This window comes from Arvicola amphibius, chromosome 1, assembly GCF_903992535.2.
Source record: "Arvicola amphibius chromosome 1, mArvAmp1.2, whole genome shotgun sequence".
Classification (NCBI taxonomy): Eukaryota; Metazoa; Chordata; class Mammalia; order Rodentia; family Cricetidae; genus Arvicola; species Arvicola amphibius.
Window position 1 is genome coordinate 170508669 of NC_052047.1, and position 13928 is coordinate 170522596.

The 13928-nt window shown below is 44.0% G+C and overlaps 1 protein-coding gene across 1 annotated transcript in view; it reads left to right on the forward strand.

Moving 5' to 3' along the window:
* The window catches only part of Pdcd1lg2 (programmed cell death 1 ligand 2), a 64770-nt gene that overhangs the window by 31682 nt on the left and 19160 nt on the right, over positions 1-13928 (forward strand). Inside the window, exon 3 of the mRNA XM_038317721.1 lies at positions 7731-8036. Within this exon, the coding sequence (XP_038173649.1) occupies positions 7731-8036 (306 nt within the window). The remainder of the gene's footprint in view (positions 1-7730; positions 8037-13928) is intronic.

Here is a 13928-nt window from a genome sequence, read left to right on the forward strand (position 1 = left end):
TCTATTTCCTCTATTGTATCTTCAGTGCTTGAGATTCTCTCTTCCATTTCTTGTATTCTGCTGTTCATGCTTGTGTTTGTGGTTCCTGATCTTTTCCCTCATGATTTCTGTTTCTATAATTCCTTCGGCTTGTGTTTTCTTTATTGTTACTATTTTAGTTTTCAAGTCCTGGAAAGTTTCTTTTATATCTTTGGTTTCTTTTTCTTGGTTTTCTTTAAGTGATTTGCTGATATCTTCCAATTTTTTGTTTGTTTTTTCCCTCCATTTCTTTAAGGAAATTTCTCATTTCATCTTTTAGAATTTCAAACATTCTCTTGAGGTTATATTTTAGATCATTTTCTTCTGGTTCATCCATATTTGGTTGTTCAGGTCTTGCTGTGTAAGGGTCTTTAGGTTTTACTGGTATTGTTTTGCTCTTTGTGATGTAGCGTGTGATCTTACCTTTTCTACTCATCTTTTCCTCTAATAGGTGTGGTTGGGGCTGTCTGAGATTTTGTTGAATAACCTTGTAGGTGCCAGTGAATCCAAAGCTCAGATGGTTGTTCCTCGTGGTATAGTCAGTGTCACAGTTCTAGTTACCCCATTGGCTACTCCTGTTCCTGGAGATAGCTCAGTGCTCCTGTGCTTTGCTTTGCTCCCTTGGAGTTTGCTGTCTCAGGCCTACTTTGGCCTAGGTTGCTGGCTTTGATCTGTTTCTGTAAATCTTGGTCTGGATCTCTTCCTAGAAGTCCCTAACTTAGAATTGGACCTGTTCTGGTGGAGATTGCTGACTCTGGGTGTGATTGCTGGCTCAGTCCTGATCCACCAGTGTCCTGGGACTGGTTTGGCTCCCAGGACTAGATTTGCTCCTGGCTTCTACTCCCAGTGGAGCTTGTTTCCTCAGGCCCTCTCTGTCCTAGGTCAATTTTCCATTTTTAAAATGATGTCTGTGTTGTGATGCTTCCTGTAGTCTAACTTAAGGGCGTCATCTTCGTGTCTCACACTCTGGCTCCACATCTAGGCTCTCGGCAACTTAAGTAGAAATGAACATTTTGTAGCTGTACATTTTACATTTATAATTATCATCCATTTTGAGTTGGTGTTTGTAAAGAACGTGGAGTACAAGTTGAGACTCAGTTAGATTTTGCATGCCAGTGCCCACTCACTCCAGCCCCGTTCTTTTTGGTCTTTCTCTTCTTTATATGGAAGCACCTTTGACTCTTTGACACAAACCAACAGTTTATATTTGTGTGGGTCCATTGATCATTGTGTCTAGCTCTTTGTCAGTATCTCCGTCTCTTGATTATTATAAATATGTATAGGTGATTTGATTGTTTTCATCTTTCATTGCAAAATCTAAAACTACCTTTAAATTAATGAGAGACACTTTAGAAACAGTGTTTACTTTTATACTTGTGTCTTAGACAGAAATAAAACAATTTTTTTTTTTTTTAGTTTTTTGAAACAGGGTTTCTTTGTAGCTTTGGAGCCTGCCCTGAAACTAGCTCTTGTAGACCAGGCAGGCCTCAAACTCACAGAGATCTGCCTGCCTCTGTTTCCTGAGTGCTGGGGCTAAAGGCGTGTGCCACCACCGCCCGTCTAAAAACAACCATTTTGCTATCATGGATGCTTTTCCTCTTTCATCATCCCCCATCCTCCAGATGTGGATGAAGACAGGGTGGCGTAAGGAGGGAGGACAAGACTGTGATGATGCCTGGGGTGCCCTGCTGAGGAGCACACCCCAGTCATTCCGATTTTCAACTTCCAATGACTCTTGATACATGCAGCGTGATGGCTAATCTTATCAACCTGAGGAGCTTTAGAACACCATGGACACACACCATTAGGTGTGTCTGTGAGGGCATTTACAGAAAGGTTTGACTGGGCAGGAGAGACTCACCCTGAATGGGCAGCACTATGCCATGGGCTGGAGTCTTAGACTGAATAAAGAGGAGAAAGTGAACTGAGCACCAGCACCCACCAAAGAGGAGAAGGTGACTGAGCACAAGCACCCATCAAAGAGGAGAAAATGACTGAGCACAAGTACCCATCAAAGAGGAAAAGAAGACTGAGCACAAGTACCCATCAAAGAGGAGAAGGAGACTGAGCACCAGCACCCTTTCCTCTCTGCTTCCTGACTGCAGATGCAGTGTGACCACTCTTGCTACCACACCTTGGCTGCCATGATGGAATGTACCCCTTCAAACTGTGAGCCAATGGAGGCCCTTTCTTTCTTACATGGCTTCTTGTTAGCTCTTCTGTCTCAGCAATGTGGAAAGTAAATGAAATAATATAACAAAGAAATGGGATCTGGCCAGGACAGTGTTTCTGAATTGAAGGGTGTTCCACGCAATGCTCACACAGAGGGCAGAACACGAGCCTTTTCCGAAGAACAGCGGCTATGTGAAAAAGCTTCTGACCCCATCTCACATTTCAAGTACACTATATAGGAAGCCAAAAAAAGTAAACTTTTGTTGTTCAATGGAAAAAGTTCAAAATTAGCCTAAAGAAGAAACTATCTTGGGAGCTCATGCAAATGATTTGTTTTGTATTTCCTGGAGAGGTGACAGGTGCGAGCTTGCTTGCAAATAAAATGCCAAGCTGACCGCAGAATCTTCAAAAAGATTCCAGAAGTATCCCGTTGGGTGTCCTCTGTCTGATAACTTCAAGAGTTCAGTTCTGGATCGGAGCCTAATTTAGTTACTGCATGGCACATGAAATACAAACAAAACACGTTTACCTTAACGCAAAGCCCAAAGTTCACCTCTCTCAATCACAGATGCTGTCCACTCATGCTGGTAGTAGCTGCTAGCGTCACAGCCGAGAGGCATCGCGAGCACACAGTGCGAAGTGTGGTGTGCATAGAGATGAACTTGAATTCCAGTTCCATGGCCACCCCTCATCGGCTTTACACAAACTGTGCCCTTTGTAGAGTCCCAGTTTCCCGACCTGTTACACACGGATTGTGTTTCCCAGTTTGGAGGGTTGGTGGAAGAACCAGTAAGATGGGAATATAAGGCTCCTTTAGTGCTGGGATCCTTAAGAAAGGTCAGTTGCCACTCTTTTTCCCAGCTACAGTCCAAATGCACCAATGCCGTAAGTCTGCCTCACAGATCCTGCTCTGGGTTTGGGACAAGCCTAGGCAAGTTGGAATTGGTGCTCAGGTGAAGCTGAAGGCCGTGTTTTGGATGGCAAGATGGTAAAAAGGTGTTTGCAACTGCAGATGTTCAATTTGCCTAACTAGAGTTGTTCAATACAGTCGGCACAGTAGAAACTCCCAGGAGAGTTGCCAAAGGGTGTCTGCTCTACCCCTATGAGTACTGCTTCGTAAGAAGCCAAATTGGGATTTGGGTGTTTTAAAAAGCCTTTGCTACGGTTTGGTTATGTGTTCCTCAAAGGTTCCTGTGCTGGCGCTTAGCCTCCAGGGCAGTGGCGTCGACTTGGTGGGGCCCAGAGGAAGGTAGTTAAAGCTGGAGATTCTGCATTATGGATGACATCTGTCATCCATATGGATGACAGTGCATGACATCTGTCTTCGAAGAGTGGGTAATTATGATGAGATGCCACCTCAAGTCAATGGCCTTCTTCACGCTGTTGGGAGACAGGTAGAACTGGAGGGTGGCACCGAGCTTCCTGGACCCTTCACCACCACAATGTTAAGCCTCACTGGAAGGTTCCCGTGTCAGGCAGGCTGAGGCCTTCTGCTTGGTTACCCTGCCGTGCAGACAGCCTTGAGGAGGGAGTCTTCACAGACTTGATGACGGGTGTTTTCATTTCCTCTGTGAAGTGAAAACAGCACAGAAAAGCCCAAGGCAAGAGTATCTCAAAGGCGTGCTGTACCTCCTAATCTACCCATTTTCTTTCCTTTTTTTAAAAAAAAAAGAAATGCGAATTTATTAATACGAAGAACAGGAAGAACAAAGGAGGAGGAAGGAGAGAATATAAAAACTATTACTCACATATGTGCCAAGACCGAGGAAAGCACTTTAAAATCTGTGATCTTTTCAGTTCGCACAAAAGGCCTTCAAGCATTTTCCATCATGGCAAAGTGAGGCGCAGACAAGTCAGTCAGTTCCTAAAATAACCTGTGATGTACAGAGCCAAATCATGCATGGCCTAACCAAAGTTTAGTTACAGCAATGAAGCCCAATGTGATGGCCAAAATAGCAAAATCTTGGCGTTTGGCTATGAAGTGCTGCTTTTCTTGGTGGCCTTGTTGCCGTTGTTTGGTTTGTTTGTTTGTTAACGAAAACAACGCTGTGGAAATTCCTATGACTTCTGCTAAACTGTGTCCACTGTACGGCTGCTCATCAAATGGCGTTCACGGAGGCGTGACACATTTCAGAAGAAAGCGTCCTCTCCCGGTGCAGTCTGAAACTCGTTCAAATGTCAGGAGCACACAGGAGTAGGAAGGAAATAGTACATCTGCACTGAACCAGTGGGAGCTACACGTGGAAGTGGCTTCAGTTTATATAAAAATCATCTTAACAGATTTTTCCTGGTGGCACGCATAGAAGACTGGCCATCCCGGTGCAGAGCTCAGTTCTCATGAGGGCTCCGTGTTCTCAGAGTCCAGGGGAGGCCCGACCATAGTTATAAAATGCTGTCTGGTTGTATGAGTAGACATGTTTCATGGAACTGTAACAGGCCACCTTGATTTGCAAAGAAGAATATAAAGAGTAGAGACCCAGATAATTCTAAGGCCATTTTCTAATGAGTACTCAAGCCCAAGACTTTGCACATCTTGGAAAGTAAAATTGAGTCAAAATTAGTCAAAATAACAACCCTCAGTATTTCTGAGGTATTCTGATACATGATTTATATTGATTAATTACCCTTGCCTCTTATGAATGCTGGTTTCCAAATGCCACTTGTCTGAAGGTAAAACATTTTCCTTCTAAAGCTGGAGGTATCTACTCTACAATGGAGGAGGGGAAGGTTGGAAAGAAAAGAGAAGCCACATGTTTATAAAACACAGGGCTGGCAGTGATGGGGGAAGTTCTGATGTGATGGGGAGTTCCAGAGGAAGTACAGACAGTCTGTCTCTCATGAGAAGAAAGTGCAGAGTGGCCTGGGGTGTTGCAGTTCCGTAGCTGTCAGGTCCCTAAATCTTGTGGTTTTAGCATGCAGTGGAGTCTCCAAAATGGAATCACACAGGAATTCCTGAATGACAGCATCCTTTTACATAGTACGCTCCTAGGGTCTTCTCGGCCTGATCCGGCAAGGGCATGTGTGAGTAGCAATGTTTGGCAAAGGAGCCCATACCTTAGAGCCTTTCTCCTGGCCTCATGCTGCACAAACAGATGCTGGTCATGTGTGCACTGTCTCTGTGCCACGGATCTCTATAGACAGCACATTCATGTGCTCACTGTAGTGAAGGCAGAGAACAGAGGAAATAAACTTGCCAGGCATTTCTGGTAAAGAGCATTTGTGCGTATCACTATCCAATATGCTGGATGCTAGCCAAGAATTGCTAGTTCGTGTGATCTCTTGCAAAATGCACCTTGGTGAGAAGTTAAATATTGCCGGGCTCGTAATCTTTTCCTTCACTACTCTCCCCTTTGCCTCCCCTGATTCTTTATAGCTGAGACTAAGGTGTTAGATACTAGAAAAAATACCAAAGCAAAGTTAATTTTATCATTAACTTCTAAGGTGTGAAGGATATCAGGAGGAAAAACTTGAACCAGAAGATACTTGCAAGCTGAGTATGGTACCACACCCTGGCCACCCCAGCACCCAGGAGGCTGAGGCAGGAAGGACTTGAGTCCAAAACCATATGGGGTTAGGCAGCAAGGCCCTGTCTCACAAGCAAAGACAATCTAAAGGAGACTGGCAGTGTGAATCACCAGCCAGCAGGAAACACAAATTCCTCATCCTATAGAGTCAGGGCAGGGAATGGACAACCATCCTGGTTAACTAATATCCTAGTTCACCACAGTTGTGCTGTGTGCCTAGCACCTGAGGACTTAGGAGGCTGAGGCAGGAGTCCAAGGTAACAGGCGGCCTGGGCTCCATAGTGAGACCCTGTCAGTGGAAGGAAGTAAAGAGGGAAAGGAGGGAGGAAAAGAGAGAAGGGAGGAAAAAAGGGAAAGAGGGAAGGAGGGACAGGATATCCTGGCTCATAAAGAATGTCTGCCCATCCCATAGATAGATTATTACTTTCCCAAGCATTAAACCATCGCCTGGAAGAACGTTTTCTGAGTGCCTGCTGACAGACAGGGGTGATACATGTGTTTCACCTTGTCCAAGTTTTCCCACAGAACCAAGAGATAGATACTAACCTCACTGAAAGAAAACGGACAGACTCTTGGAAGTTCAGTGACAGGCCCCACTCAAAGGCTCCTAACTGACCCGGACACTGTTGGGATTTGAGCCCAAGCTCACCTGTCACAACTATTTGATGATCAGATTATTTGATTGTATGAATGAATGAGAGATCTATTGAGTATAATTCGATCCAGTCTTGTGCACTGATTCAGAACTGATTTCAAGATCTTTCCATACCTCCATCATGAGGGTACCCATTCAGTACTGATGGATGCAGCATATAGTTTCCCACATCCTGTACACACAGATACTGCCTTCCCTGTCTGGGTTACAGGGCTATTTAAATTAGCTCGGCTTTTAAAATACAAGGTTTCTCTGTATAGGCAAAAATCTAGTAAAACACTAGTAAAACAGGGGCTAGGTGCAAAACCAAATACTTTTATTTATAATTTAAGTTCTCTGCAGGTGCTATTCCTCTTCCTGGGAGCTCCCTGCCTTAGGAAAAGAACCATCCATTCTAAAGAGTAAGCGTCTGTTTAGAAAACATAGCTGAAGGACTGAAATCAATTTCTCTAAATTCAGCTCCCTTTAGCCTTTGGTTCTCCCCCCATGAAATATCCTTGCATATCTCTGGTGAGATGTGTCTCACGCTCTGGGAAATGCTGGGAAGAGAAGCCACAGCTTTTCCAGTCCAGCACCAATGGGCTAACTCCAGGTTAACTCTACTCCTGCATTCCCTGGACAAAACTATAAAATCCTAATGACAGTACATCCAGGTCAAGATTACAGTATAAATATGGTTATAAAGTACCGTCCGTGAAACTTGGCCTGTAGTAGTTACACACAACTCCATTTTCTTCCTTTGACTTTATTGATTCAAAGTAGTGACCATCTATAGTGGGTTCGTATGACTTGGTGATTATCAGTCAAAGATGGAGACATACTGCAGTGGCCTTAGCTGTGCGCTCTTAGGCATGTAGGTTAACCTCTCTGTGCCTCATTGCATTTTCAAAAGGGCAGCAGCAATGTGCCCATCTCACTGGCTTCCGGGGGGACGAAATGAGGTGTTGCTGTATCTAAGAGCTCTGTAAGAGGTGGGTGTTGTTATTATCCCTGGTTGGAGGTGGCCCTCAATGGTAGGACAGCCTATGGTCTCACAAGAGGAATGCCCTGGACTGGCGGCAGGCTCTGAGGTGGGAGATGTTGGGGCGAGCAGGCCTGTCCATCAGAAGCTCCCGCTGGGGTGTTCAGGAGAAGGGGGACCAGCTGTGTGGCTGGGAATGTTCAGAGAAGAAAACTACCTCAGCGTACTGAGACAAGAACTCTACTGTCTCATTACGGGATGTGGGAAGGGAAGCGAGGAGCCATGCAGAAAGCTCAGAGAATGACAGGGGTCTCCCGGAGGATGGTGGAGGGGTGGAGCCGAGCTCCGGTTCTAGAACCGGGATGTGACAGGATTCCAGCAAGCTGTCTTTCCCTTTCAGCTTTATTCACGGTGACGGTCCCTAAGGAAGTGTACACGGTAGAGTTTGGCAGCAACGTGAGCCTGGAGTGCGATTTCGACCACCGGGAATGCACGGAACTTGAAGAAATAAGAGTCAGTTTGCAGAAGGTAGAAAATGACACCTCTTCGCCGAGTGAGAGAGCCACCCTCCTGGAGGAGGTGCTGCCCCTGGGGAAGGCCTTGTTCCACATCCCCAGTGTCCGAGTGAGGGATGCAGGACAGTACCGCTGTCTGGTCATCTGCGGGGCCGCCTGGGACTACAAGTACCTGACAGTGAAAGTCAAAGGTGAGTGTTTGCAGGTCATCGCTGGCGGAGGGTTGTGACGGCTGCACGCCATAACATACTGCTCTCAGTAGCTCAATTGAAAGAGGATGCAGTTGGTTGTTTTTTACCCTTTTGGCTCTTTGCTCTTTTGAGGAGCCCGACCACTCAGCTCTCAAATAAATCACACACATGGAGGCTTATTCCTACTTAAGAATGCCTGGCCTTGGCTTGCCTTATTTCTAGCCAGTTTTTCTTAAACTAACCTGTCTACCTTTTGCCTCTTTATTTTATATATCTTTCTTCACTTCTTACTCCGTGACTGCCCCATGATGTCCTCCTCCTCCTTCTCTCACTCCTTGATCTCTTCTTCCCATAATTCCCCTATTGGCTCCACCTGACAGCCCACCGATGCTTTCTCCTGCCTTGCTATTGGCCGTTAAGCTCTTTATTAGACCAATCAGGTGTTTTAGACAAAGTAACACAGCTTCACAGAGTTAAACAAATGCAACATAAACGAAAACAACACATCCTTGCATCATTAAACAAATGTTCCTCAGCATAAACAAATATAACACATCTTCAGCTAATATTCCACAAAAGAGGCAGCTACTTCAAAGTGGGCAGAAAAGGCACCTGAATGGAAATATGTTTTGATATCTGCTATATAAGTAAAGATAAAGGGGTTAAAGTAGCAGACACAGTGGGGCTAGAGGAAGCCAGGCAAATGAGAAGACAGCCTGACTCATCCTCGGCTGGACTCAGGACCCTCTTGTGTGGGAAGCAATGGTCGTCATGGAGGGACCTGTTGATTCCCACAGACTCTAAAAGAAGCACACATATACATGTCTAGATCTTCACAGTCCCCATCTCTTTCCCAAATTGATGAACCTGAGAACGTACCAGCCAGACAAAGCTTTTAGGGTCCCCCTGAAACACCCCCTCTTTCTCCTTCTTCATGAATGGACTGACTCCTTTTTTATTGCCTCAAGGCTTAAAAGCTCCACAGGGTCAGACAAGAATGAAAAGAACCCGCCAGGGCCCACATGTGGCTGCTGCCTGCTGCACGCAGCTAACAAACGCTTTGCTTCCAGCAGAACTGAAGGATGATGAGGGTCACCTAGAGATAACTGCTGATAATCAAGAATTAGCGTTCTTTGCCTGATGAACCATGTCTTTCAAATTGCTTCCAATTCCTACCAGCTGATTCATGTGAACAAGGATTCATTAGTCCTTTTAGCTACAAAAATTAAAAATACAAATAAAATTATTGTTGACTTCTTCCTCATGGTGGAATAGTTTTAAACATAATCTATATGCATTTTAAGATCGAAGAATAACTTGAATGATACATTTCCAATACACTTTTATTTTTCACACTTAATAATTGCCAGTATCCAGGATAGTTTACACTTTGATAATATGGGTTGATAATGGTAATGAAATCACATTATAGAAGAAAATTTTGGACACCTGAAATCCCATAGTAATAAGGAAAAATTTAATTTCAAAAGCTGTACATATTTTGTTAAGTGTAAGACAACTAAGAATGATGAATCAGAGAACTACCAGACATATATGTGTATTTGTAAGAATGAAGAAATTATTTGTTGAAAATACAAATATTTATAGAATCCTAAATATGTATTTTCTTTAATATAGAAGCTTATGAAAAAGTCTAAGAATCAAACTGACACGCAAGAAAATTAAGACACACACTGCCCTAATTTTCATCAGAGGAGTGTAAGCAGAGTGCAATGTTAAAGACCAAGGCACGAAAGTAACTTACTGCTGTGCAGAATCTCAGATCTGGGGCCCGGGGAAGGATCCTACAAATGAAGTATGAGTAGAGGAAGGGTTAGTTTTACCTTTAAATCTGGGGGACAGATCTGAACAATAGGTACGCAACACCTTTCTCCACACAGCGATTCATATTAAGTATAGGGGAAAGCGTTGATTTCAAAAGCGTAGAAAAAGGATGCAGCAGATAGAAGAAAAGATCGAGAAGAGAAGGTGGCTTCAGGAAAACCAGGCTGTAGCAGTGTAACTAAGAGTCTATGATGGCGGGAGAGCGGCTGAAGCGGAGTAAGAGGCACGGAGAGAGGCCAGGGCCTCACGAAGCTGCAGAGGTTGATAAGAAGCCTGCGAAGAGGACTCAGGTAGGCACAGAGCAATAGAGACCTGGACAACAGTCAAGCCAGAGCTAAGCTTCGGAACCGATGAACCATTGCGGGAATGAACTGGGTACAGAAGCCCGGGAAGGTGTGAGTGTGACTTCAGCAGGCTGAGGAAGGAGGCAGCATGACTCCCTTTGCAGGGGATTCGCCACAAATGAGGAGGGCAAAGAGCCTAGCCAAGGAAGCTGGAAGAAAGCCACGCGTGGAAAGGTGGCTGACATCTGAGACTCTGCCCAACCACACCCCTCCCCCCCCCATGAACTAATGGAGCCAGGCCTCTTCCCTCAGCTCCTTTCCCCTCGGGGAACAAAGGAATAAGCCTGTTGGAGTCAAGAACGCAATGTCCTGACTTTCCAAGAGGGTCAAGCTTCTGGAATTACAGTCTGACCCTGTATTATTCTGCAGGCTGTTTAATAACAGATTGAAAGCAAACACTGGAGATTTATTTCAGTGATTTGAAGTTTTCCTGGAATCTCTAAGGCAAAACACATAAGAACTACATTTTCCGTTTCATTACAGTCACTGTAATGATTAAGATAATAATGCTGTATGCACAGTTTGTTCTTATCTTACAAGTGGTATGGAGGCTGAGAGACGGGGAAGGGCACTTACTGTGCAACTGTAAGGATCTGAGTTCAAATTCACAGCTCCCACATTAAGAACAATGCAGGCCTGCGTCCTCAACTCACTGGCCAGTCAGCCTAGCCAAAACCGTGAACATCAAGTTCAGGGAGAGACCCTGTCTCAAGGGAATAGAGTGGAGAACAAGAAAGATGATCAGGGTTTTCTTCTGATCGTCACATTGGCATGTCCACCCGCATACACACATGCTTACAGAAACATACACCATATATGCCACATACACCACATTCCCCCAACACGGGCATGCCCCCCTGCACATGCACAGGCTTACAGAAACATATACCATATATGCCACATACACCACATTCCCCCAACACCGGCATACCCACATGCACACAGAAACATACACCACATACCCTCCCCCAACACGCACATACCAGAGAAATAGAAACCATGAAATCTGTAGAAATCTAAAGAAGAAAGTAATCCTTTTTTTAATGTTAGAGACTGAAATGTCAACAAGGGACCAGGGGAATAAGTCACATTAGCAATAGCACCAAAGAAGAGGTAAAGGGGAAAGCCGGTCCCACGGGACCCCCAGGGTTATCACTTGACAGACTCTTTGGTGAGAGCTGGTGCCAGGTATGAAATGGTTCTGCGGCTAGAGAAATCATCAGAGCAGAGATGGAGGGAAATGTCCTTTAATTAGTAATAAGTTTAAGCTGAGAATTTGAAAGATCATGTCACCAGCCCTTGGCTAACGCCTTTCAGATTCTCAAGACCAGGTTCTTAGGCATGGAGCTTATTATGTCTCTTACTCAGCCAGACGAATGTCCGTGGGATGATACTGAAGAATGAGCTTCCCAGTGGATGTTCGATTACTTATTGTCCTCATGCCAAAGACATCTTCTGGGGGATAGAGGAGCTTCCACTTATAGATGTAGTTAACTATGAGTTAGGTAGCTAACCGATTGCTAGTATGAGAAAAATAGACATATCTTTGCTAAAGATAAAAGGTGGTGTTTTCAGTTGGTCTAGTCACAATGGAAATCAGAATAAAGGTTCCCCAGAAAACTAAGAATAGTACTATCGTTTGATCCAGCTATAGTACTCCTGAGTATATATTCAAAGAACTCTAAGTCTGCAGCACACCATAAAAATACCCACCATGATTCACAATAGCCAGGTCACAGTCTGGTTGCCCCCAACAGATGAATGCACAAAGAAAATGTAGTATACGTGTTTAATGGAGTATTCAGCTATAACGAAGAACAAACCCTGTTGTTTAAAGAAAAATGGCTGGAACTGGAAATCATTGTGTAAAGAGATATAACGGAGACTTGGGAAGAAATGTATTACATGTTTGGTCTCATCTGTGGAATCTAAGGGGAAAGGGGCCTGCCAGAGGAGAGGAAAGGGTGGAGAAACGGGAACATCACTGAGGGTAATGGAGGGTGACTGTCATCCAAGAACAGTTAATGCATGTATGAAAATCTCAATACGATCTATATACAGTCTTTGTATGCCATACAAAGGATGGCAGGATCTTTAAAAAGCCACATTTCACAATGATAAACTTCAGCTCTATAGAGAGAAATGACTTTTTTTTTTTGAGACAGGGTTTCTCTGTAGCTTTTTTAGAGCCTGTCCTGGAACTAGCTCTTGTAGACCAGGCTGGTCTCGAACTCACAGAGATCCGCCTGCCTCTGCCTCCCAAGTGCTGGGATAAAGGCTTGCACCACCACCGCCCGGCTGAGAAATGACTTCTAAATGTGTGTGCCTCTGACAGTATACTTCCATCATATTAAACATAGATCGGACAGTTGGATCGTCCTCCCTTGGAGCCCCCACTCTCAGTTATTCTTTTACTTTTTCTTTTAAATTATTTTTATATTTTGAGATTATAATATAATTATATCATTTCAACCTTCCTTTTCATCTCACCTACCCATATACCCATCTTTTTCAAAGTCATGGCCTCTTTTTTCATTGTTGCTACATATGTGTGTGTGTGTATACATATATATCTCTGCATACACGAATACAACCTGCTTAGTCTGTACAATGTCACTTACATGTGTGTTTTCAGTGATTACTATTTGGTATTGGATAACTAGTTAGTGTTCTCTTCCTTGGGGACAACTTTCTTCTACTCTCAGCATTCCTTAGTTGCCTGTAACTCTTTGTGTAAGGTTGAGGCCTCCTAGGCTTTGTCTTAATAAATCTTAGTTCTTTGTTCAAAATTAATTGGAAGACAAAATGAAGAAGATGACAGCAGTCATGACAAATACTTGTGTATGGGAACTTTCGATTCATCTCTGCTGTAACAGATAGGATAAACTATGCAACGGAAGACTTGAGAAACACACTAAACTGTCCTGACCTAATTGATATGTCTAGAATACCAGTCGCAGATTACCTGTTGCTTCTAGGTTCATGTCTAACACTGACCACGGTAGTTATCTAGCAAAGTTGCTAGAACAGACACTTCATTGAGCAGGAAGTTGGAACTCTTAGACTTTTAAAACTGCTTCCACCACTGAAACTCTAAAATTTGTTCATCTTTTCTCAAGAAAAGTCTAGCTTCCCTATTATGCATTGTTGGGGATGATGCCTCTATAGCCACTTCCCACAAGAAAACGAGGCATTTTTTGACAGTTTAAGGAACTGTCTTGTCATAACTGTTAGCTGTCACTACTCAGCGCTGTGACACAGCATCTGATGTGAACAACTTAGGGAGGGACGGTTTATTTGAGCTCCTGCTTCATCGGTTCAAGTTCATCATGCGCAGGAGGGTACAGCACACCAGAATTCCCATCATGGCTTGCTTTCTCTTTAGTTCATTTGGGTCCCCAGCCCATGGGATGGTGCTGCCCGTGTTCAAGGTAGATCTTCTCACCCGCTAGTTAATTCTGAAGAAGTCCTCATAGACACACCCATGGGCATGGTTACCAATATCCTAGGAACTTCTCATCCAATCAAATTGACAAGATTAACCACCTCAACAACTCTTTTTACTTCAAGATTGCTTTTGCTTCAATGATTTACTGAACATCTATTTAAGGAACTAGTTCCTATTTAATAAAAACCAGTGCTTGCTTCCCCCTCATCACCAAAAAGTGCACAGTTTATCGTCGATACTTCTAGCTATTTACAT